The sequence below is a fragment of the Rutilus rutilus genome (assembly GCF_951802725.1).
Source record: "Rutilus rutilus genome assembly, chromosome: 13".
Lineage (NCBI taxonomy): Eukaryota > Metazoa > Chordata > Actinopteri > Cypriniformes > Leuciscidae > Rutilus > Rutilus rutilus.
This window is the reverse complement of record NC_140218.1, coordinates 14,086,028-14,110,066: the sequence shown is the minus strand read 5'-3', so window position 1 is coordinate 14,110,066 and position 24,039 is coordinate 14,086,028. Positions and strand designations below refer to the sequence as shown.

The window sequence follows — 24,039 nt, the reverse complement described above, 5'->3', positions numbered from 1 at the left end:
GACAGATGTTTATGGATTGATCATTCAATCTTTGAGTCAACCGATTCGTTAAAAATGCTGAATCGTTCAGTTATGAGAAAACACGTGATGCGTGATGGTTCTGCCGTGATCTTTGTTTAACTATTTTCGCTGCTGAAACAGAACAAAAACAGTCAACATTGCATCTAAAATGTAAGTGACTTAATTGTAACTGTTTATTAACCTGTTGTATGAAATCTAGGGCTGGGAGAAAAAATTTATTCTTAGATGCATCGCGATGTGGACGTGGACGATTCTGAATCGATTCACAAATGTCAAAAAATCGATTCTCTAAAAAAATATTTTTCTAATAACGTAATATTGACGGAAGGCAAAAGGCGGAACTCTAAGCGGACGTGCGTGCAGTCTGTGGCGCGCACATAACAGAGAAGTTTCTTCTGCTCACCAAGGCTGCATTTATTTGATTAAAAATACAAACAAAAACAGTAATATTGTAAAATAGTATTCCAATTTAAAACAGCTGCTTTCTATTTTAATATATTTTAAACTGTTATTTATTCCTGTGATCAAAGCTGAGTTTTCAGCACCATTACTCCAGTTGTCACTGTCACATGATCCTTCAGAAATTATTCTAATATGATGATTGATACTCAAGAAACATTCATTATTATTTTAAATGTCGAAAACAGTTGTGTACAGTCTTTGATGAATAGAAAGTTCAAAAGAACAGCATTTATCTGAAATCTAAAGCTTTTGTAACGTTAAACACTACCGTTCAGAAGTTTGTGGTTAGTAATAATTAAAATTTTATTTTTGGGGGAAAGAAATAAAATAAATCAGTACTTTTATTTATGAAGGATGAGTTAAACTGATCAACAGTTACAGTAAAGACATTTATAATGTTAAAAATATATATATTTGAAATATATGCTGTTCTTTTGAACTTTACATTCATCAAAGCATTTTGAAAAAAAAAAAAATCTGTACACAAATGTTTTCAACATTGAAAATAATAATGAATATTTATTGAGCATCAATCATCATATTAGTATGATTTCTGAAGGATCATGTGACACTGAAGACTGGAGTAATTATGCTGAAAACTCAACTTTGATCACAGAAATGAATTACTATGTAAAATATTTTAAAATTGAAAACAGCTGTTTTAAATTGGAATAATATTTCACAATATTACTGTTTTTGTTTGTATTTTTAATCAATAAATGCAGCCTTGGTGAGCAGAAGAGACTTCTCCTAAAAACATTAAAAATCTTACTGACCCCAAACTTTTGAACAATAATATATATATATATATATATATATATATATATATACATACATATATATGTATGTGTGTGTATGTATATATATATATATATATATATATATACGGTATATATATATATATAAATATAGCTGCGAGCAGCGATGGAGGGCCAAAGCCGGCGGTACCGCCACCCCGGTGCCTTTAGGTAACTAAAGGCACCGGGGTTGCGGTGCCACCGGCTTGGGCCCGTAATCGCTGCTCGCAGCTATATTTATTATTATTATTGTTCTTCAAGGGTTCGGGGGCTTTTGGGGCCTTTAACGTGCTCAAAAACTCATGAAACTTTGCACGCAGGTCAGAACCCGCGGCCATTAGGGCCGGGCTGAAGCTGGTACCCGGGCGTGGCAGGGGGGCTCAACAGCGCCCCCTAGAACACAATCTTAAATCTTGGACACATACAAGAACGTATTAGTATGAAACTCGGTACACATATAGATCTCATCGGGCCGAACAACTTTCGCACTCTAAGTTATTAGCTCTGCCCAACAGGAAGTCAGCTATTATGGGTTGTTTGAAAAACGCATGCTGTGGAATTTAATGTACTCCTCCTAGGGAATTGATCCGATCCACACCAAACTCGGTCAGCATGAAGTCAAGACATTGAGGATGCTAAATTGCGGACGGATTTTTGATATCTCGAACGGTTTGGCCGTGGCGATGAAACGAATTTATAGCGAGAAAAGATAAACAGGAAGTGTGTTATAACTTCTGCATACATTAACTGATCTTGATGAAACTTCCGCAGTGTGTTCGTTGTAAGAGGCCGATCACATGGATGTGACTATTGTGAGTCAAAGTTATAGCGCCACCAACTGGCAGCAGGAAGTGTGTCACTTTCAAAATGCTTTGAAATCACCCTCTTATTTTTACCCGATTTGCTTCAAACTTTATGTGTATAATGTAAACACACGGCAGATGTAGACCTGTGAAAGGATTTTTGATATCTTTAATACTGTTGCCGTGGCAACGCTTCAAACTTTAATATTCTTTTTTGATGCTTTTGAGACTCTTAACATACTTGAAATTGGATGAAACTCGACAGACACATCACATTTATTAGCCAGTAGACATGTGCAAAGTTTCAGAAACGGGCGTGGTGAGGGGCTCAGTAGCGCCACCTTTAGTCATAAGTGGGGGGGTTAGTTTTATCAACAGCAACAAAACTTGGTATGTGTATTGTTCTCATCAAGACGGACAACTTTCTAATTGACATTAACTACCTCCGACCAACAGGAAGAGAGATATTTTGGTTTGAATGTGGATTTTCTGAAGAATTTTCTCTCCCTCTCTCTGTGTCTCTGTGTGTGAGAGGGGAGGGGGGATTTGTCTTTTGAGTGAGATTTGTTTAAAATTCCTGTTTTTCAATGTTTCAGGGGCTTTTGGGGCCTTTAACGTGCTCGAAAACTCTTGAAACTTTGCACACAGGTCAGAACCCGCGGCCATCAGGGCCGGGCTGAAGCTGGTACCCGGGCGTGGCAGGGGGGCTCAACAGCGCCCCCTGGAATGGGATCCGAACACTTGTCCATAAATCAAACACACTTGCATGTAATGATATGAAACTCGGTACACATATAGATCACATCGGGCTGAACAACTTTCGTGCTCTAAGTTTTACGCCAGCCCAACAGGAAGTCGGCAATTATGGGTTGTTTGGAGAACGCTTGCTGTGGAATGCGAAGTACTCCTCCTAGAGAATTCATCCAATCCCCACCAAACTCGGTGTGCATGAAGTCAAGACATTGAGGATTCTAAATTGCGGACGGATTTTTGATATCTCGAACGGTTTGGCCGTGGCGAGGAAACGAATTTATGGCGAGAAAAGAGAAACACGAAGTGGTATAACTTCTGCATACATTAACGGATCTTGATGAAACTTCACCAGTGTGTTCGTGGTAAGAGGCCGATCAGATGGATGTGACTATTGTGAGTCAAAGTTATAGCGCCACCAACTGGCAGCAGGAAGTGTGTCACTTTCAAAATGCTTTTGACAAAAGTGGGGGGGTTAGTTTTACCCACAGTTTTAAAAATCAGTACGTACATTGGTCTCATCGAGCCGGACAACTTTCTAATATACAGTTATTAGCTTCGACCAATAGGAAGTCAGATATTTTGGTTTGAATGTGGATTTATTTGCAAATTCAGCCTCTGCTTTTTACCCACTCCTGCTAAGTGTTTTTTTTTTATTCACACCAAACTTTTTTAACACGATGAAAATACATTAAAGATGCTAAATTGTGAACGGATATTAAATATTTCAAACGGTTTTGACATGGCGAGGGATTAAAATAATGTCAAAAAAGGAATCAGAAAACATCTCATATATTCTTAAAATTTAATTATACACCATTTATTTTTATATAAAATTATACAAATATTAGAACTAAACCTATTTTATTCTGTTTTTGCAATTCAAGAAGTATGAAAAAGTTAAAAACAGGCTATTTAGTGCTATTTGTTTCAACAAAAAAGCAAACATAGGGCTATACTGCCCTCTTGTGTCCAAAAGGATATCAAAATAGTATATAAAACGTTTTACTAGGTAGGCCTATTGTATTTAAATATAAATTTATTAGGTATATGACTGTGAGGATATTTTCCCATCGGTTAAGCGACGTGTGACACGAGCGGGTGCTTTTAAATCGCTAATATAAAAGTGAAAGTAAAAAAACGGACATCCGCACGGACATTGATAATGGTGCACGTTGGAAAGAATGATACTTTTAAACATAACACTAAACCGCCATTAGGTGTCGCCAGGCGACCATCTTAATGAGCGAGTCATTGATTCATTCGTTCAAACGATTCATTCCAATGACTGAGTCATTCATGATTGAGACAGATGTTTATGGATTGACCATTGAATCTTTGAGTCAAGCGATTCGTTTCAAAATGCTGAATCATTCAGTAATGAGAAAACAAGTTGCTGTGATCTTTGTTTAACTATTTTTGCTGCTGAAACAGAACAAAAACAGTCAATATTGCATCTAAATGTAAGTGACTTAATTGTAACTGTTTATTAACCTGTTGTATGAAATCAATGTCACAGTTTCAATCGTGATTGTATTCAGGAAATAGTTGCCTACTCGTCAAGTGAGGTTGCTTAACTCTATCATATGTTATAAAATATATAAAAACTCCATATTTGTAATTTTTATAGTCAGTATGTTGTTAACTGGGTTGCTTTTTTGTGTGCTGCGCTCATTTGTTTACAATTCTCCTGGAGAAGCAGCATGAGCCTCAGCAGTGCAACCTTGTTACCATTGATCAGTAATACATTTATTATTAACTGCTGATTGCAACTTAAAATGAATGTAATGAAATTAGAATAATCTCTCGTTTTAGTGATTCCCAAGTTATTTTTTTTGTTATTGACGTTCTAATCAGGCTATACTCTGGTCGGGCAAGTAAAATTCTCTTTCAGGTAGGCCTATTGTATTTATATATAAATATATTAGGGATGTGACTGTGATAAAATTTTCCCACCGGTTAATCGACATGTGACACCGCTGAGGGCTTTTAAATCGCTAACTATAGTATACTATATACTAGTAAAATACAGACGTCCGCACAGACATTGATAATGGTGCGGAGTAGAGCGAGCATTTTCAATGTATTCCTATGGATGTAGGAATTAACTAAAACATTTTATTTATGTTTTTGTGTCCACTGTTCAACCGCAACCGCGTCACACACACATTCCAGAATTGCAATCTTGACATTCATTATAGCCCTAATACAATATAATAATAAAAATAGTCAACCTAACATAAACGAATTACACTGCTCTGTTTAAATAGTCAGTAGTACAATCTGTACCATTCACAGTAAGCAGAGCTCCACTGTGATGTTTCCAAGAACATTTTTGCGCGTGTGAAGAGGATGATTTTTTCCATCGATATTGGAACACGAGTGAAGTACAAAGCCTATAATAAAGAATAGTTTAGCATCCAAATACATCGCAAAAATTGAAACATTTTGATTCTAATGAGAGGGTTACGTGAGACCAACACTGCTTACTTTCGTTTTTATTTTTACATTAAATTTAAAGGATTTGTTGTGGAATATTTTGAGTGTATCATAAAATCAGAATAAGGTAAGACAAGTAATATTTTCTGTCTTATAAATATATATATATATATATATATATATGTGTGTGTGTGTGTATATAAATATCTATCTATCTATATCTATATATATAGATATAGATAGATAGATATTTATATACACACACACATACATATATATATATATATATATATATGTGTGTGTGTGTGTGTATGTATATATATATATACAGTGAGGAAAATAAGTATTTGAACACCCTGCTATTTTGCAAGTTCTCCCACTTGGAAATCATGGAGGGGTCTGAAATTGTCATCGTAGGTGCATGTCCACTGTGAGAGACACAATCTAAAAAAAAAAAATCCAGAAATCACAATATATGATTTTTTAACTATTTATTTGTATGATACAGCTGCAAATAAGTATTTGAACACCTGTCTATCAGCTAGAATTCTGACCCTCAAAGACCTGTTAGTCTGCCTTTAAAATGTCCACCTCCACTCCATTTATTATCCTAAATTAGATGCACCTGTTTGAGGTCGTTAGCTGCATAAAGACACCTGTCCACCCCATACAAACAGTAAGAATCCAACTACTAACATGGCCAAGACCAAAGAGCTGTCCAAAGACACTAGAGACAAAATTGTACACCTCCACAAGGCTGGAAAGGGCTACGGGGAAATTGCCAAGCAGCTTGGTGAAAAAAGGTCCACTGTTGGAGCAATCATTAGAAAATGGAAGAAGCTAAACATGACTGTCAATCTCCCTCGGACTGGGGCTCCATGCAAGATCTCACCTCGTGGGGTCTCAATGATCCTAAGAAAGGTGAGAAATCAGCCCAGAACTACACGGGAGGAGCTGGTCAATGACCTGAAAAGAGCTGGGACCACCGTTTCCAAGGTTACTGTTGGTAATACACTAAGACGTCATGGTTTGAAATCATGCGTGGCACGGAAGGTTCCCCTGCTTAAACCAGCACATGTCAAGGCCCGTCTTAAGTTTGCCAATGACCATTTGGATGATCCAGAGGAGTCATGGGAGAAAGTCATGTGGTCAGATGAGACCAAAACAGAACTTTTTGGTCATAATTCCACTAAACGTGTTTGGAGGAAGAAGAATGATGAGTACCATCCCAAGAACACCATCCCTATTGTGAAGCATGGGGGTGGTAGCATCATGGTTTTGGGGTGTTTTTCTGCACATGGGACAGGGCGACTGCACTGTATTAAGGAGAGGATGACCGGGGCCATGTATTGCGAGATTTTGGGGAACAACCTCCTTCCCTCAGTTAGAGCATTGAAGATGGGTCGAGGCTGGGTCTTCCAACATGACAATGACCCGAAGCACACAGCCAGGATAACCAAGGAGTGGCTCTGTAAGAAGCATATCAAGGTTCTGGGGTGGCCTAGCCAGTCTCCAGACCTAAACCCAATAGAGAATCTTTGGAGGGAGCTCAAACTCCGTGTTTCTCAGCGACAGCCCAGAAACCTGACTGATCTAGAGAAGATCTGTGTGGAGGAGTGGGCCAAAATCTCTCCTGCAGTGTGTGCAAACCTGGTGAAAAACTACAGGAAACGTTTGACCTCTGTAATTGCAAACAAAGGCTACTGTACCAAATATTAACATTGATTTTCTCAGGTGTTCAAATACTTATTTGCAGCTGTATCATACAAATAAATAGTTAAAAAATCATACATTGTGATTTCTGGATTTTTTTTTTTTAGATTATGTCTCTCACAGTGGACATGCACCTACGATGACAATTTCAGACCCCTCCATGATTTCTAAGTGGGAGAACTTGCAAAATAGCAGGGTGTTCAAATACTTATTTTCCTCACTGTATATATATATATATATATATATATATATATATATATATATATATAAATATAGCTGCGAGCAGCGATGGAGGGCCAAAGCCGGTGGCACCGCCATCCCCGGTGCCTTTAGGTAACTAAAGGCACCGGGGTTGCGGTGCCACCGGCTTGGGCCCGTAATCGCTGCTCGCAGCTATATTTATTATTATTGTTCTTCAAGGGTTCGGGGGCTTTTGGGGCCTTTAACGTGCTCAAAAACTCATGAAACTTTGCACGCAGGTCAGAACGTGCGGCCATTAGGGCCGGGCTGAAGCTGGTACCCGGGCGTGGCAGGGGGGCTCAACAGCGCCCCCTAGAAAACAATCTTAAATCTTGGACACATACAAGAACGTATTAGTATGAAACTCGGTACACATATAGATCTCATCGGGCCGAACAACTTTCGCACTCTAAGTTATTAGCTCTGCCCAACAGGAAGTCAGCTATTATGGGTTGTTTGAAAAACGCATGCTGTGGAATTTAATGTACTCCTCCTAGGGAATTGATCCGATCCACACCAAACTCGGTCAGCATGAAGTCAAGACATTGAGGATGCTAAATTGCGGATGGATTTTTGATATCTCGAACGGTTTGGCCGTGGCGATGAAACGAATTTATAGCGAGAAAAGATAAACAGGAAGTGTGTTATAACTTCTGCATACATTAACTGATCTTGATGAAACTTCCGCAGTGTGTTCGTTGTAAGAGGCCGATCACATGGATGTGACTATTGTGAGTCAAAGTTATAGCGCCACCAACTGGCAGCAGGAAGTGTGTCACTTTCAAAATGCTTTGAAATCACCCTCTTATTTTTACCCGATTTGCTTCAAACTTTATGTGTATAATGTAAACACACGGCAGATGTAGACCTGTGAAAGGTTTATTGATATCTTAAATACTGTTGCCGTGGCAACGCATCAAACTTTAATATTCTTTTCAGATGCTTTTGAGACTCTTAACATACTTGAAATTGGATGAAACTCGACAGACACATCACATTTATTAGCCGGTAGACATGTGCAAAGTTTCAGAAACGGGCGTGGTGAGGGGCTCAGTAGCGCCACCTTTAGTCAAAAATGGGGGCTTAGTTTTAAGTAGAGTCACAAAAATCGTTATGTATATTGTTCTCATCAAGCCGGACAACTTTCTAATTTACATGAACCATCTCCGACCAACAGGAAGAGAGATATTTTGGTTTGAATGTGGATTTTCTGAAGAATTTTCTCTCCCTCTCTCTGTGTCTGTGTGTGTGTGAGGGGAGGGGGGGATTTGACTATTGCTTTTATATTGTTAATCAAGGTTTCAGGGGCTTTTGGGGTCCTTAACGTGCTCAAAAACTCTTGAAACTTTGCACACAGGTCAGAACCCACGGACATCAGGGCCGGGCTGAAGCTGGTACCCGGGCGTGGCTGGGGGGCTCAACAGTGCCCCCTTGAACGGGGTTCTAAAACTTGATCCATATATCAAACACGCTCGCATGAATTAATATGAAACTCGGTACACATATAGATCTCATCGGGCCGAACAACTTTACCCCGGTCAAGTTTTACGCCAGCCCAACAGGAAGTCGGCTATTATGGGTTGTTTGGAAAACGCTTGCTGTGGAATGTGAAATACTCCTCCTAGAAAATTCACCGTGTCCCCTTCAAACTCGGTGTGCATGTAGTCAAGACTTTGAGGATGCTAAATTGCGGACGGATTTTTGATATCTCGAACGGTTTGGCTGTGGCGAGGAATCGAATTTATGGCGAGAAAAGAGAAACACGGAAGTGGAATAACTTCTGCATACATTAACTGATCTTGATGAAACTTCAGCAGTGTGTTCGTGGTAAGAGGCCGATCAGATGGATGTAGCTATTGTGAGTCAAAGTTATAGCGCCACCAACTGGCAGCAGGAAGTGTGTCACTTTCAACATGCTTTTGACAAAAGTGGGGGGGTTACTTTTAACTACAGTAAAGAAAAAATAGTTTGTATATTGTTCTCATCAAGCCGGACAACTTTCTAATTTACATTCAATAGCTCTGGCCATCAGGAAGTCAGATATTTTGGTCTGAATGTGAATTTTTTTGCAAAATCAGCCTCTGAATTTTTAGCCACTCCTCTTAAACTATTTATTTTATTCGTACCAAACTTTTTCAACATGATGAAACTACATTAAATATGCTAAATTGTGAATGGATAATAAATATCTCAAACGGTTTTGCTATGGCGAGGGATTAAAGTAAAAATCTTCTAAAAATGTAATTATATACCATTTATTTCTATATAAAAGTATACAAATATCACAACTAAACCCATTTTATTCTGTTTTTGCAATTCAAGAAGAATGAAAAAGTTAAAAACAGGCTATTTAGTGCTATTTGGTTCAACAAAAAAGCAAACATAGGGCTATACTGCCCTCTTGTGTCCAAAAGGACATCAAAATAGTATATAAAACTTTTTACCAGGTAGGCCAATATTGTATTTAAATATACATTTATTAGGTATGTGTCTGAGGATATTTTCCCACCGGTTAATCGACGTGTGACACGAGTGGGTGCTTTTAAATCGCTAATATAATAGTGAAAGAAAAATAATGATAATGTTGCACACACAAATCACACACATGTGGGAAAGAATGATGCTTTTAAACAACACTAAACCCCCATTAGGTGTCGCCAGGCATCCATCTTAATAAGCGAGTCATTGATTCATTCGTTCAAACGATTCGTTCGAATGAGTCGATCATGATTAAGACAGATGTTTATGGATTGATCATTCAATCTTTGAGTCAACCGATTCGTTAAAAATCCTGAATCGTTCAGTTATGAGAAAACACGTGATGCGTGATGGTTCTGCCGTGATCTTTGTTTAACTATTTTCGCTGCTGAAACAGAACAAAAACAGTCAACATTGCATCTAAAATGTAAGTGACTTAATTGTAACTGTTTATTAACCTGTTGTATGAAATCTAGGGGTGGGAGAAAAAATTGATTCTTAGATGCATCGCGATGCGGACGTGGACGATTCTGAATCGATTCACAAATATCAAAAAATCGATTCTCTAAAAAAATATTTTTCTAATAACGTAATATTGACGGAAGGCAAAAGGCGGAACTCTAAGCGGACGTGCGTGCAGTCTGTGGCGCGCACATAACAGAGAAGTTTCTTCTGCTCACCAAGGCTGCATTTATTTGATTAAAAATACAAACAAAAACAGTAATATTGTAAAATAGTATTCCAATTTAAAACAGCTGCTTTCTATTTTAATATATTTTAAACTGTTATTTATTCCTGTGATCAAAGCTGAGTTTTCAGCATCATTACTCCAGTCGTCACTGTCACATGATCCTTCAGAAATTATTCTAATATGATGATTGATGCTCAAGAAACATTCATTATTATTTTAAATGTCTAAAACAGTTGTGTACAGTCTTTGATGAATAGAAAGTTCAAAAGAACAGCATTTATCTGAAATCTAAAGCTTTTGTAACATTAAACACTACCGTTCAGAAGTTTGGGGTCAATAATAATTTTAATTTTAATTTTGGGGGAAAGAAATAAAATAAATCAATACTTTTATTCATCGAGAATGAGTTAAACTGATCAAAAGTTACAGTACAGACATTTATAATGTTAAAAAAAATTATATTTGAAATAAATGCTGTTCTTTTGAACTTTACATTCATCAACACATTTTGAAAAAAAATCTGTACACAACTGTTTTCAACATTGAAAATAATAATTAATATTTATTGACCATCAATCATCATATTAGAATGATTTCTGAAGGATCATGTGACACTGAAGACGGGAGTAATGATTCTGAAAACTCAGCTTTGATCACATAAATTAATTACAGTGTAAAATATTTTAAAATAGAAAACAGCTGTTTTAAATTGGAATAATATTTCACAATATTACTGTTTTTGTTTGTATTTTTAATCAAATAAATGCAGCCTTGGTGAGCAGAAGAGACTTCTCCTAAAAACATTAAAAATCTTCCTGACCCCAAACTTTTGAACGGTATATATATATATATATATATATATATATATATATATATATATATATATATAATATAGCTGCGAGCAGCGATGGAGGGCCAAAGCCGGCGGTACCGCCACCCCGGTGCCTACACTAAGGCACCAGGGTGGCGGTGCCACCGGCTTGGGCCCGCAATCGCTGCTCGCAGCTATATTTTTGTTTGTTTTTGCATTACATTACCACCCATTTTTGTCAACAGTACAAATCCAATCACAGCACTTAAACACGGAGGATATGACACGCTTACGATGATCAAATCAGTTATTTTTTATTGCGTATGGCCTGGAAATATTCCTTTATTTAAACAACTTCAATCTGATCTAATTATTGATGATTGCATCATAAAGTAAGTCTAATTGTAATGCTCTTTAATGTGATTGGTTGTTTGTATTGTATTATTGCAGTTCTGTAATAAAATAAGGTGATCAGACTCTGATACAGTATGGCTTGCGCGCTCTCCTTTAAATCACTGAATATGAGTCGGAATCATCACCATTTTTTTTTTGTTCCACAATACTCAATTAATGATTGTAAACTGAGGATGGTGTCTTTAGAAGAAATATCTGTGCTGATTTTTACATTTAAAAAAATCCCAAAAATCATGTTCTATGAGCTATTGATACAGGCTTCAGCGGAAGTTTTTTCCGCTTTTCGAACACGGAAGTGTGATAAAGGCCTGTGATTTCAATAGAGAGAGGTATTCAATTGTATTCAGCAATTGTTCAGCAGAGATCAGAACATCTTACTTTGACTACATAGTTGAATCGCCGCACATCCTGAATGGCACTGGAAAAGTCCAGACGATTGAAGGCCTCACCAAGCGTACAGTACCCATGTCTCTGGAACAACAAACACACGGTGCGCATTGAAAGAGATTGTATTGGCAGAACTGTAAAATATAAACAATGACGTATAGCTTTATGTGACTTATGTTGCTACTTTTTGAGTCTTGAACTACTTTTATGTTGCTACTTTTGAGTCTTATGATGCTAAGACATAATTCCTCTCACCTCTCTCGTACTCTCCTTCTGAACGTAGATCCACCTCTCCTGGAACAAAACTAAGAAAAAGGATAAAATATATTTAACCCATATATTACATCCTTAAAGGGATAGTCCACCCAAAAATTCAAATTACGTCATCATTTAGTTTACAAACTTGTATGACTTTCTTTCTTCTGTTGAACACAAAAGAATATATTTTGAAGGATGTTGGTACAGTTTTGATTCCCATTGACTTCCAATGTATGGACAAAAAAATACAATGGAAGTCAATGGAAACGGAAACTCTTTGGTTTATCAACATTCTTCAAAAATATCTTCTTTTGTGTTCAGCAGAAGAAATGCATACAGGTTTGGAACAACATGAGGGTGAGTAAATGATGACACAATTTTCATTTTTGGGTGAACTATCCCTTTAACTGCTTAGGTTTTTAATTGCATTTATCTGTAATTGGGTGGGATGTGAAAAAATACTACTATTAAATTTGTAATTACACAGATCATAGGAAAACTTGATTCTGATTGGTCTAATATAGCATTCTGTGGTCATATTTTGTATAATGACCACTAACTGTATAATTGGCCATTGTCCCAAAAAACTATAGTTCACTTTTAAAATGTTAGATCATTGTTGTGATAATTAAGTATTAAGTAATTAAGCATTACGTAAAAATATGTACTAATTAGCAATTATTACACAGCTCTGGAAAACTTCATTCTGATTGGTCAATTATGTGTATAATGACCACTGAACTTCATAATGGCCCACTATTCCAGAAATTCTAGCTCCCTGTTAGGGATAGTTCACCCAAAAATAAAAATTCTGTCATCATTTACTCACCCTCATGTTGTTCCAAACCTGTACGAGTTTCTTTCATCTGTTGAAGAATGTTGGGAACCAGACAGTTTGACTCCCATAGTATTTTTTCCAACTATGGAAGTCATTAGCTACCGTCAACTGTTTGGAACAACTTGATGACAAAATGTTCATTTTTGGATAAACTACCCCTTTAAATTTAAGATCATTGTTGTGTGATATATTTTTGTATAACGACTGCTAAACTGCATAATTGCCTATTCTCCAAAGAAACTCTAATTCACTTTGAAATTTAAGATCATTGTTGTAATTAAGTGTGAGGGTGATGCAATTAAATATGATGTCATATTTACACTGTGACTTAGTGTTGTTGTTGAAAAAGTCCTTTTTTCTCTTCTTGGCAGCTACTTCACAGACATCTCCCACGTAGACGTTCTCCTTGTTGTCGTTGTCCAATCTGGAGAGTTAATAAGGTAAAGTTAATCATGACAATCCCAAAATAAGCTTTAGGCATTACGTTTACATTAAAGGCATCTAGCAGAGGCTCCTATTCAGAGCGACCTACAAAAAGTATTATATCATGTGATCAACAGATGGCAAGCATGCAATTTAGACTGCAATTTAGAAGAGTACTAACTAGTAGACATAAACCTGACACCGAATGCAATAAAACCTAGTGCAAATAAACAAGCCAATGCAAGTTCCTTTCAATTATTAATCCCAGTCTTGCTGAATGAGGCGAGTCCTTATGATCTGAAGACGTTTTAGCTTACACAACACACACAGGTGAGTGTTCGGTCTTTTGTCTGGTGAAATTTAACACACAGACATAGGATGCAGATTCACCCTAAAGCTATCCAAATAACTACTTGCATCCCCACATAGCAGAAACCAGACAACCACGTTTCCTCAGTCTGACCAACCTCAGGTCTGTGTCCATGACAGCATGGTCAGATAAAGGACCGTGTCAGTATTTTGTGTCTGAATACACACAAAACCAAATTGTGGATGTCTGTTCTACGCTACTTCAGACAATAACCACAGGCGGTCACAATAACACAGTTCTAAACACGGATACCTGACTTCCCACACATGACACATACACACTTCCTTTTTAGTTTGTTTCTCAACGCTTTCTTTGGGTGGTGTAGCCTTGTGGTTAAAGCTCGGAGGTGGTAACTGAAAGGTTGCAGGTTTGAACCTCTCTCTAGATCAAGATCCAACAATCACTCCACATTATATTGATATAATTCATAGCATTTCTTACTCTTCCAAGCCAAGTTCATTGATGTTATCTCCCAAGTTGTGGCTGAAATATTCAAAGCGCTTCCAGCCATCCTCAGTTTTGATCCAGCTCCAGCCTGGTGATCTCCAGTCTTGGCCCAAGAAAGGCATCTTCTTCCACCTGCTCCAAAAACCTGAATACAAGAGACTCTTATCTCAAACCATTATAACACATCAAAGGCTTTATCATTATGATCTGATCAGACAACACACAATAACAATCATTCAAAGCTTAAAAAGCCTTTGTTCACAATCTTGATGTAAAACATTACATTAAACATTTTGCATTTTGATGTTAATTTTTAAATTGCATTTAAACTCTGGCTTCTGTACCAACTACGTTACTGTCAACAAATTTGCTCAAATGCAAAGCCTGCCAAGAACCTTATCTTTCTAAACGTCGACAAAACACTAAAGACAGCTTAAATCTCTACCTCTATTGTTGTTTTACGCGCAAAGTAATGTATTTGCATTGATAACAGACGTATATTTAACTTTACTTACAGCGTTTCCTTTGTTATGGTGATAATTTTCTGCTTTTCGTTGAATATTGACGGAAGTAAACAGTCAGAAAAGCGGAATGTAAGACACGCCTCCCGTCGATTGTGATTGGCCATCGTATATGTATTTATTGTGTTGCTACCCGGAATTCCCAAGCTGATTGGTTCGTGACGCTGTCGATCACTCGCCGAATTATCCCGAGCTCTCTGTCTCCGCAGCTTCTTACACGTGACACAGACGTTGCACATGTTGTCATGTTTTGATTTTGTAATGGGGGGAAGGGAAATGGATAGAATGAGCGATGACTGACCAATCATGTTGGATAATAACATCACAAAATAAACATTTCCACTGCTTGGTTTTGGATAGAAGTATAATATAGGCTAGGTTTATTTGTCACCCCCTCAGCCTGCAGTGAGTACAGAGCTTTATGAGAGAAAATAGAAAAAGTTCAAATCAAGTTAAAAATAAAATTATTAAAATGCACAGCAGCTAGAAAAAGTAACAATGTCCATCATCAAGTCTTATATCTAATTTGTAAGGTGTTTTATTACATTTTATTTGTTAAATTAAATCTTTATTGTATTTTAATACTTATTTACTTTTTATATTGTATTTATATTCGATTTATTTACTTATGTAGCCTATTTGTTTGAGTTTCATTTACCTTTAAGTCTTACCCAAAAATTACAGTAGGCTATAGTCAACAGTCGAAGGGGATCAAAAACATTTATCAAAGTTGTCCTAAGACAAGAACGGGTATTGTTCAAAATTCATATAACTTTGATAAAAGGTTTTGATCCACTTCAAAATGTCGACTACTGTAGTTTTCAACACCTGGCACATAGAAAAAAACCTTGTCCTGAGAACACATTGCAAATAAAACCTGCCTTCATTATACTGTACAGTCGACACTTGTCAATGTGCTTTCTTTGTGTTCACTTGTTTACTCTAATAAATGACAGTAGGATATGTCTTTATGTTTATATGGAGGACATAATTCAAAACAATTTCCCAACAAGACTTTGCAGCATAATGACTGCTACAGTCAGGTCAAGTCAAGTCACCTTTATTTATATAGCGCTTTTTACAATACAGATTGTATCAAAGCAGCTTCACATTGATAACATGAAAATTATACAACAAAGTTTGTTTCTAGAAGAAAATTGCATCATTGTCCACCCATAATAAGGCATATCAATAATATTGTTGAATATTAAATGTCCCTAACTAAGCAAGCCGAAAGCCAAGGCAACAGTGGCAAGGAACCAAAACTCCATCAGGTGACAGAATGGAGAAAAAAACCTTGGGAGAACCCAGGCTCAGTCGGGGGCCAGTTCTCCTCTGGCCAACGAGCGAACAGTGTATGATTATGATCCAGGCAGCATTACAGGTCAGAAGTCAGATTGGTCGTGTCGATGATGAGGCCTTCACAGGACTGATGAGGCTGGCACTTCAGGATGCGTCATGGCTAGGTCCAGGTGCAGATCCACCATCTGATCTGGATACGGCCGGGGTCCACCTCACTTCAGGAAACGGAGAGTCTGTTGACACTTCAGGACTGCGTTGTCGTCGCGTCCAGGCGCTGGTCCTTCATCAGATCTGGATACGGCCTGGATCCGACGGACTGCGGTAAACCTCGGTATAAACAGAGAGACTAATATTAGCGTAGACGCCATTCTTCATCTATGCAGCCCAATATGGAATTATAGAAGTCTATAATGTGTTATGTGTATGCTAGGTCAAAGAGATGTGTTTTTAGTCTAGCTTTGAACTGACAGAGTGTGTTTGCTTCCCGGACAATGTTAGGAAGATTGTTCCAAAGTTTTGGTGCTAAATAGGAAAAGGATCTACCGCCAGCAGTCGATTTTGATATTCTAGGTATTATCAACTGGCCGGAATTTTGAGATCACAATAGACGTGAAGGACTATAATGCGTTAAGACAACAACCATTTATGTTATAGAGGTTTGACTCAAAGCCCTTACTGATATATCCTTATTATGTGACATCTGACTCATATTTGTGCAAGGTAAAAACCCCACCTAGATGAAAGTCCAAACCGAGCTGAGAAGTCTTGCCATAAGAAAAGGTACAGTCCATCCATGCTGCATAAATAATAATTTGCATGCATATAGCAAGTACTTGTTGTGTGTAGGTTTATTGCCAATGAAGAATGGTATCCTTTTTAACCGTACCAATAAGGCGGACTCCTGGATCATTTGAACAGAATGGACAACAGCTAAATTGTAACACTATTTGAAGAGTATTTCGTAATTCATAATTATCTCAACAGAGACAAATTCCAAAAACTCATCGGACAGTCATACATCTTTGCTTTTGATGCGGTTTCAGACAAACTTGTCAGGTTGGATTACAGTTGAATGAGCGGGCTAAAAGATTAGAATAATTCTCACATGCATTCAAAAATAACAGCTTTTCCAAAATAATTTAAAGTAGTGTAAAGGCCACGAACACTCCCTCTGCAAGATCTAACCTGCCATAGTCTGCTTTAGGAGGCCAGAGGGGTAAGTTTTTGTGTGCATGCGAAAACACTGACAGAAGAAGAATTTTTTTTTTTTCTCAAATGTTCAGTCATGTGCAAAATGATGAAAAGAAGCATAGGTTCAGTTAGTTAACATTCATAAAATGTGTTTTAAAGTTGTTTTTATCATTATAAATATGCATTTATGATCATTAAATTACTATACACCTGCATTACCTTATCCAAAAGTAAACTGCCCTTTAGATAACAGTGATAGAAAAGTAAGAAAGTAAGATTTTCCTAACTGGTATTCATATTTACTCAGCATTTTTACATAATTGTGCAAGGTTGTTTGACTCAACAGTGCACACACCTTGTCAAGTTACTTCAAACACAATTTTATGCCATTTCCAAGGCATAGTGAGTCAGGGAAGACATGAGTAGACAGTCAGTATTAAGTCAGGATAAACAGACACCTAATCTTTGAACTTGAGTGACAGTGGCACAAATTATACACACCCACATTGGATGTGAATGTACTTGCTTTTTGTCCATCGCTTCCGCTGTTACGCAACAATGGACAAAACGGCTTGTTTGAAACCATATCTTTCCATATCTCAGGACCAGGTGTTCCCTTCTGCATTCCTGACAGGCTTGTATCATGGCCTGTTTGACTAAAACAACGATTGTATCTGTAAACTATAGATTTATGTGCAAAGGCAGTTTTCACAGAATTCAATGGAAATAAACTGCAATGGGATATAAAAACGACAACTTTTAATATATTATAAAATCAAGTAACATGACATCTAGGTAGATACAGTGTAATAATTAACCAGGATCAAGTACTGGTATATACAGTACAAAAGGTTTAGCATTTAAAAAATGTTCATGTCAACAGAAATTACACACAGTCTAGCTGCTAACAAGATGTTAAATAAAGACTACAACTACAAAGTTGTGTAAATGCTTGACAAAACTGTTCTAGTCCTTATATAGCAAACTGTTATCAACTTATGTTTTCAAAGAACAGTGGTTTCAAATGGTAGGTGTGTGTAATGTATGTAGTAAAACAAAATGTTCATCAGACCTTATTTCACCCACTCACAAATGAAAAAAAAAAAAAACATCCTAAAACCCTTTAAGAAATTTTAGAATTGGTGAATTAGCCGATTAGTTGAACATGAATGTAATGAACATGTCAGCCAAATCAGCCAGGCATACACTCCTAAAAATAAAAGGTTCATTTTTTTCTAATGGTAACAGTTAAGGGATGTAATAGGCTAGTATTTTTTAAATCAAGTAGCCGTGACATTATGTGTTGTTGAGCACACACAAAAAAAAAAATCGTTTGCAGCCATGACCCATTAATCCAGATCTCGAAGAACCTTTCCCGACTCCGCTGCATTTCTGCAGCTGTAAAGCCACTTGATGATCCGAGCGTTGCGCTCGATGACTGACAACCCTTGGCCTTGACGGACAGTCTCCTGCAATTCCTCCTCATGCAGGCCGTCGCTGCTCCTCGAGAATGCGTCATCTGACGTCGAGACGCTGATGCTCCGCATTCTGGAGCTGAGGTCGTCCGAGCGCGCGGAAAAGTTCTCCTTGCCAATGGAATCAATCACGTCACCCTCGAGTCCGCAGTATTTGAAGAAGACGTCGAAGTCCGCGAAGTTTTTCGAATAGCGTGAGCTGATGTCAGAGCTGGAGCGCGCCACCCCTCTCCGGCTCTTGCGCTCCTGCTCTTGGGTTCTAGTGACTCTCCTGTGAGGAGGAGGTCCTGGCTGCCCATTTGAGATGGGTAAAGTTACCTGACTGGACTCTTTCACGCAGTCCTCCTCACGTGTGGCGCAAAGCGCACGCTCTTTTCTGTCGTTTACCTCAACGTCAGATTCACGCGCCTCAGAAAATGCGTTTGTCTTGTCTTTAAGAGAGAATAATGACTTTTTATTAAATCTCCTCCCGCCAGGCAACCCTCTCATGAGTTCACACTTCTGTCTGTATAATAAAATCGAGTCCGGTCGTTTCTTCGAGCTGCTACGTCTTACCACATTGCTGTCGTCTTCAGGCGACGGTATGTCCTTAACACCAACATTTGCGGCGTTCCTAACGGAACCGTGCCCGTTTGAAGAACCTTGACTGCTTACGGAGGCAGACCCGATGCTGGCCACTTGTTGGCTTTTTACATATTGAGGTTTAGTGGCTGCCAGCCTCTCCACAGCACTGATGCGTCCTTTATTCGCCTCGCTTTCTCGCTCCAGTTGTCTTCTCAAAAACTCGGGCCCCTTCACAAGAATGCGCGACGCGTCCACGTCGGCCGTGCCCGTGCCTTGCGTTTTCTTCAGCATTATCCAGTCTAGATTAGTAGGCTATTGTGTTAAATCCACAACAGTGTCGCAACTGTTGCAAAATGTGTTGAGGGGTCCGATATAGTAGGTTGACGAAAACGCACATACTGACGCACACCTTTACCTGTTCATACTCACCTACTCCACCCACTAACAGGTCAAGGCAGCGCGAGCTCGGCACGGGAGATTTAAAGGTGAGGAATACTGCCAGGAAACTTAAAATGTAACCTAACGGCTCCAAAATAAGGGCTTGCAAATACATTTAAAAAATATATATATATTATTCTCTTTAGGAATATTGTATAAGAATAAATTAAACAGTTAACGATTTTAGGGGAGGCTGGAACTAGTCTACTGTAAAAAAAAAAAATGTAGCTGCCTTAAATTTTTAAGTAGGCTACAATCAACTTGTATGTTTAAGTTATTTCAACTTGAATTACATCAAACTTTAAAGAAAAAAACTCCTATAAAAGGTTTGAGTTATTTTTGAGTTAAAGCGATGTGAAAACATTTTGTCATACCTTATTAATCAAATCATTTTTTACAGTGTACTGGGAATATTTCCCATGGAGGGAAAAAATACAGTTCATCGATCCTTTGTGACAACACATCTTTTTAAAGGATATCATACTTGACTTGATTCTTGTTTTTTCCTCAACATCTGTTTATGCATTGTGTGACCTGATTCAATCATATTTCCTCCTTTTGTGCTGGGTTGTAGAGTCAAAGTCAAACAATGGAAAACGTTTTTTGACAGATCTGGCTTGCTGAACTTTTGTTTGGTGTATCCTTGTGTGTGGGACTGAAGTCATATAAGTGTTATATCATGTGTCAGTATGAAAAGAAGCAACACATGCAACACATAAAAACATAATTAGATAAATGGCAGAAAGACATTGGGAGGAGATCTAGATGAATGCAGGATCTCCATGAAACCAGTAGATGGCAGCAGACTAGTGGGGAGGGACTATGTACTGTGTGTGTGTGTGTGTGTGTGTGTGTGTGTGTGTGCGCGCGAGAGATCACGCATGATGTGCACTTAACGACCTGCTGTTTGTTATACATAATTTCTGAATCAATAAAATAACTTATAGTTGCTCTGACTTTCCTAAGCCATCTAATGATTTTCACCTGGCAAACAATAAAACAACTCATGGCCAGTATAGCACCCACCCAAAACACCCTAGCAACCGCATAGCAACACATCAAACACCACTGTAACGACATCATATCAACACCCTGGCAAGACTTTTCCCCGGCTGGATTTCTGTGGAGTGTTTGTGCATTGCTCAATGTGCAAAATGCACTAAAACGCTGACTTCAGAAAGCAACTTAAGTGAAGCCCAGAATTCATTTCTTACCTCAACCAAGTCAGAACCAGGAATTTGTGCGGATGTAATTTATGTGTTTCAAGGGGCCTGCTGTGCAGTAAGCTGGAAAGTACCAGATGAGATATATTATAGAGTGAGACTCATTATCATGTCAGTCTGGCCTGAAACACGTGGACATTTTTAAATATTCATGCATGCTGCATCTCAAACAACCCATAATAACAATAATTGTATACAGACTCAATCAACACATTGATAGTGGAATGCAAATCCTAAAACCCACAATGAGAGTTACTCCAAAAATACAGAGCCCTCTTCATCATATGAATTTTAACATGTGAAACCGCAACAGGACAAATTACAACCAAAACCTCAAACTTCTAACTTGTTTACACATCTCACAAAGCAAAATGTCCGTTCCACACCTAAGGATCGGTCAAGGTTTTTCTGAACAAATATGAATGATTCCAGACAAGATTTCTGATAGGAAACAGCAATGTGGTTGAATGACCTCCAAGGTTAATCATTTAGGTCTGGGGTGAGTTATGATTATGTCTCTCAACACACAACATTACAATTTATGTCTTAAATAATGCGTCAGTGATGTGCACATGACCGAATGAGATTTTATTATAGCTCACTTACAATATAAGTGGATGAAGTGCAGACAAAGAAAGTTCAAATGGGGAATAAATTGACTTTTTTTTCATTTACTCAAATCTGACAGGCATTTCCTGAAGACAGCATATTGTGTCCGTATTAGAGGATGACACGGGAGTGGATTTTCACTCCTGTCCCGTCCCACTCCCATAGAAAGAAATCTTGTCCCGTCCCACTCCCAGACCAAAGTTTAAAAAATAATCCCATCCCATCCCGCTCCTGGTAAATTGACTCCCAGTCCCATCCCGCTCCTGTTTAAACTGACTCCTGCTCCTGTACCGCTCCCATATATTTTTTTCTTCAATTAGTGTTTAGTTAATACATACAGGGGTGCAAACACATGTATGGTCAAAAAAGAGAGAGGTACAGTAATCGAAGCCCTCGTCCCGCGGCAAATATCCAGATACTACATTGCCACCATCCCCAACCCACCCCTATAGGCACATAGAGTCAAATGAAATTTAGAAAAACTATCTTGCACTTCTTCTTGCTTTACTGCTACTTCCTGAAAACAATTTCACCTGATGATTTGAATAGCTCTTTTTGTAAAGAATGAATAATTCTAGGATGATTGGGGTAATTGTGTAGGGTAGGCCTAGTGCATCTGCATAGAAACTAATAAACATAATACAAATATAAATACAATAAAACACAAATAAACGTATACACAATAAAACAGAAATAAAGCAGTGCTTTATGTTTTTCAGGTAAATTAACTGTATTAAATATTAATACAGTTTATCTTTTGACAAAACATGATTTTTCTCTTTCTCTTTTGTTGTTTGATTAACTTTGGTGACACAAACAGCTGCAGGTATATTGGGTGCTGTCCCTTTAAGACGAATGCACGTATCTAATACCGGTAATGACACGCATCCGTTTTATTTTGACTGCGTTTACGGGGAAACTCGTTGAGACGGACACTGGCTTATTTTTTCGTGCACATGTCTGTTCAAACACAAATAGATAAGACAGAAAAGGGAATTCGGTGTTCACGAACTTCACGTGCTGTCTGCGACTGCGTGGCTCTGTGCGCCGACAGACCATCTACATTTGGATGTTAAACATAATATATATAGCCTGATACAGCAAAGACAACGTCGGCAGAATATTTCGTTCTGTAGGCCTATTGACAGGGGCAATATTTGAAAATCGATAATTAGGCCTATTTTTTAAATTGCAATTATATATGCATTTGTCAAAACCGAGAGACTTTCAAGCATCAAAATGTAATTTATTAATATGTATTTGCGCCTTCAATTTTGTCTGAAAACTTCCAACACTCTTGCGTGTCGTGTGAAAAATAGGCGTCGGTTGCGGTTCTATTTCTAGCACGCGGTTTCGGCGCGGCTCGAGAAGTGTGTGTGTCACGCAGGTATTGTGCTCTAACACAAGCTCTAACCAGTTAACATGAAAGCCGACATAAAAACGGACACTCCACGCCACGCAGAGAGAAATGTGATGCAGTGGCAGATCCAGAGTGAGACAGAAACACTAGTGGTTCACGCTTGCGCACATACTGCTGGTTTGGCGCGCAGTGTTCTGATTCGCTTATTTCCTATTTACTTGTTGGTGGACGCAATCCAGAATTACTGTTGGTTAAATTATAATCAGTTTTCAGTTATTTTTTAATTGCGTTACATTGTAGGCGTATTAAAAGGAAACTACAAAATGGTGCATTTACTTTTTTCTTTTTTTGTCATCTTTGCTATTGGTTAATTCCCGCTCCCGTCTGCTCCCGTTAACCATTTATCCTGTACCGTCCAAATCCCGTGATTAATAGCAAAGATGACTCCCATCCTGCAGGAATCCCACGGGAATCCCGTGACCCGTGGGATTCCCGAAAAAATGTCAGCCTCTAGTCCGTATGCAGGGCTGAGGATGTTAACGTGAAGACATAATTAATGAAAGTTCATTATCGAGAAGTAAACCTTAAAAAGATTTGTGTGCGGAGCAGCTGCAAACCAGCTGAATTTGAATTTGTGAATACAGCATGTATACGCTACAGTGCAGAGATCAAGATGTATATTAATATCTGCATGGCTTGTGTGCTAACACTAACAGTTTGTGCTGCATAATAATTCTGTTCAGTCAAAACAGAATGACTATGTCAATGGATATCAATTTTGTTGTTGTACAGAGAAGCTGTGCTGGATTTCTCAGTAGGTTGGATTCATCACCTCCCTTAAAGTTTGGCACTGCTTGTGTCACTGATCCTGGAATATGGTTTTCATTATATTTCTCACTAGTCATTCTCTTTGACAGTGTTATGCATCAAAGCCAAAGGAGGAAAGCTGATACCTATACCACCTATGACATTTACTTATCTTATCTACAATTACTGAAATTTATGGGAATCTCC

At 38.1% G+C, this 24,039-nt stretch overlaps 2 protein-coding genes across 5 annotated transcripts in view; both read right to left on the bottom strand.

The window, feature by feature from the left end:
• fbxo25 (F-box protein 25) overlaps positions 1 to 14,960 on the bottom strand; it is a 34,241-nt gene extending 19,281 nt beyond the window's left edge. For 2 of the 4 annotated variants that reach the window (XM_084428235.1, XM_084428237.1), the window contains exons 1-5: positions 14,858 to 14,960; positions 14,337 to 14,487; positions 13,423 to 13,526; positions 12,262 to 12,311; positions 11,998 to 12,090 (exon numbers count right to left, since the gene is read on the bottom strand). In XM_084428235.1, the coding sequence (XP_084284361.1) occupies positions 11,998 to 12,090; positions 12,262 to 12,311; positions 13,423 to 13,526; positions 14,337 to 14,464 (375 nt within the window). In that variant the 5' untranslated portion in view covers positions 14,465 to 14,487; positions 14,858 to 14,960. The remainder of the gene's footprint in view (positions 1 to 11,997; positions 12,091 to 12,261; positions 12,312 to 13,422; positions 13,527 to 14,336; positions 14,488 to 14,857) is intronic. The other 2 variants (XM_084428238.1, XM_084428236.1) reach the window with 2 other exon arrangements.
• Positions 14,961 to 17,384: 2,424 nt separating this feature from the next.
• On the bottom strand, positions 17,385 to 19,806 carry fam110c (family with sequence similarity 110 member C). Its single transcript, XM_084427126.1, has one exon. The coding sequence runs from the start codon at positions 19,684 to 19,686 to the stop codon at positions 18,706 to 18,708; it is 981 nt and encodes a 326-aa protein (XP_084283252.1). The 5' UTR covers positions 19,687 to 19,806; the 3' UTR covers positions 17,385 to 18,705.
• Positions 19,807 to 24,039: the final 4,233 nt, after the last annotated feature.

Excerpts from the sequence above, each read along its gene's own strand:
- fam110c (XM_084427126.1), bottom strand. The coding sequence starts at position 19,686 with ATGCTGAAGAAAACGCAAGGCACGGGCACGGCCGACGTGGACGCGTCG.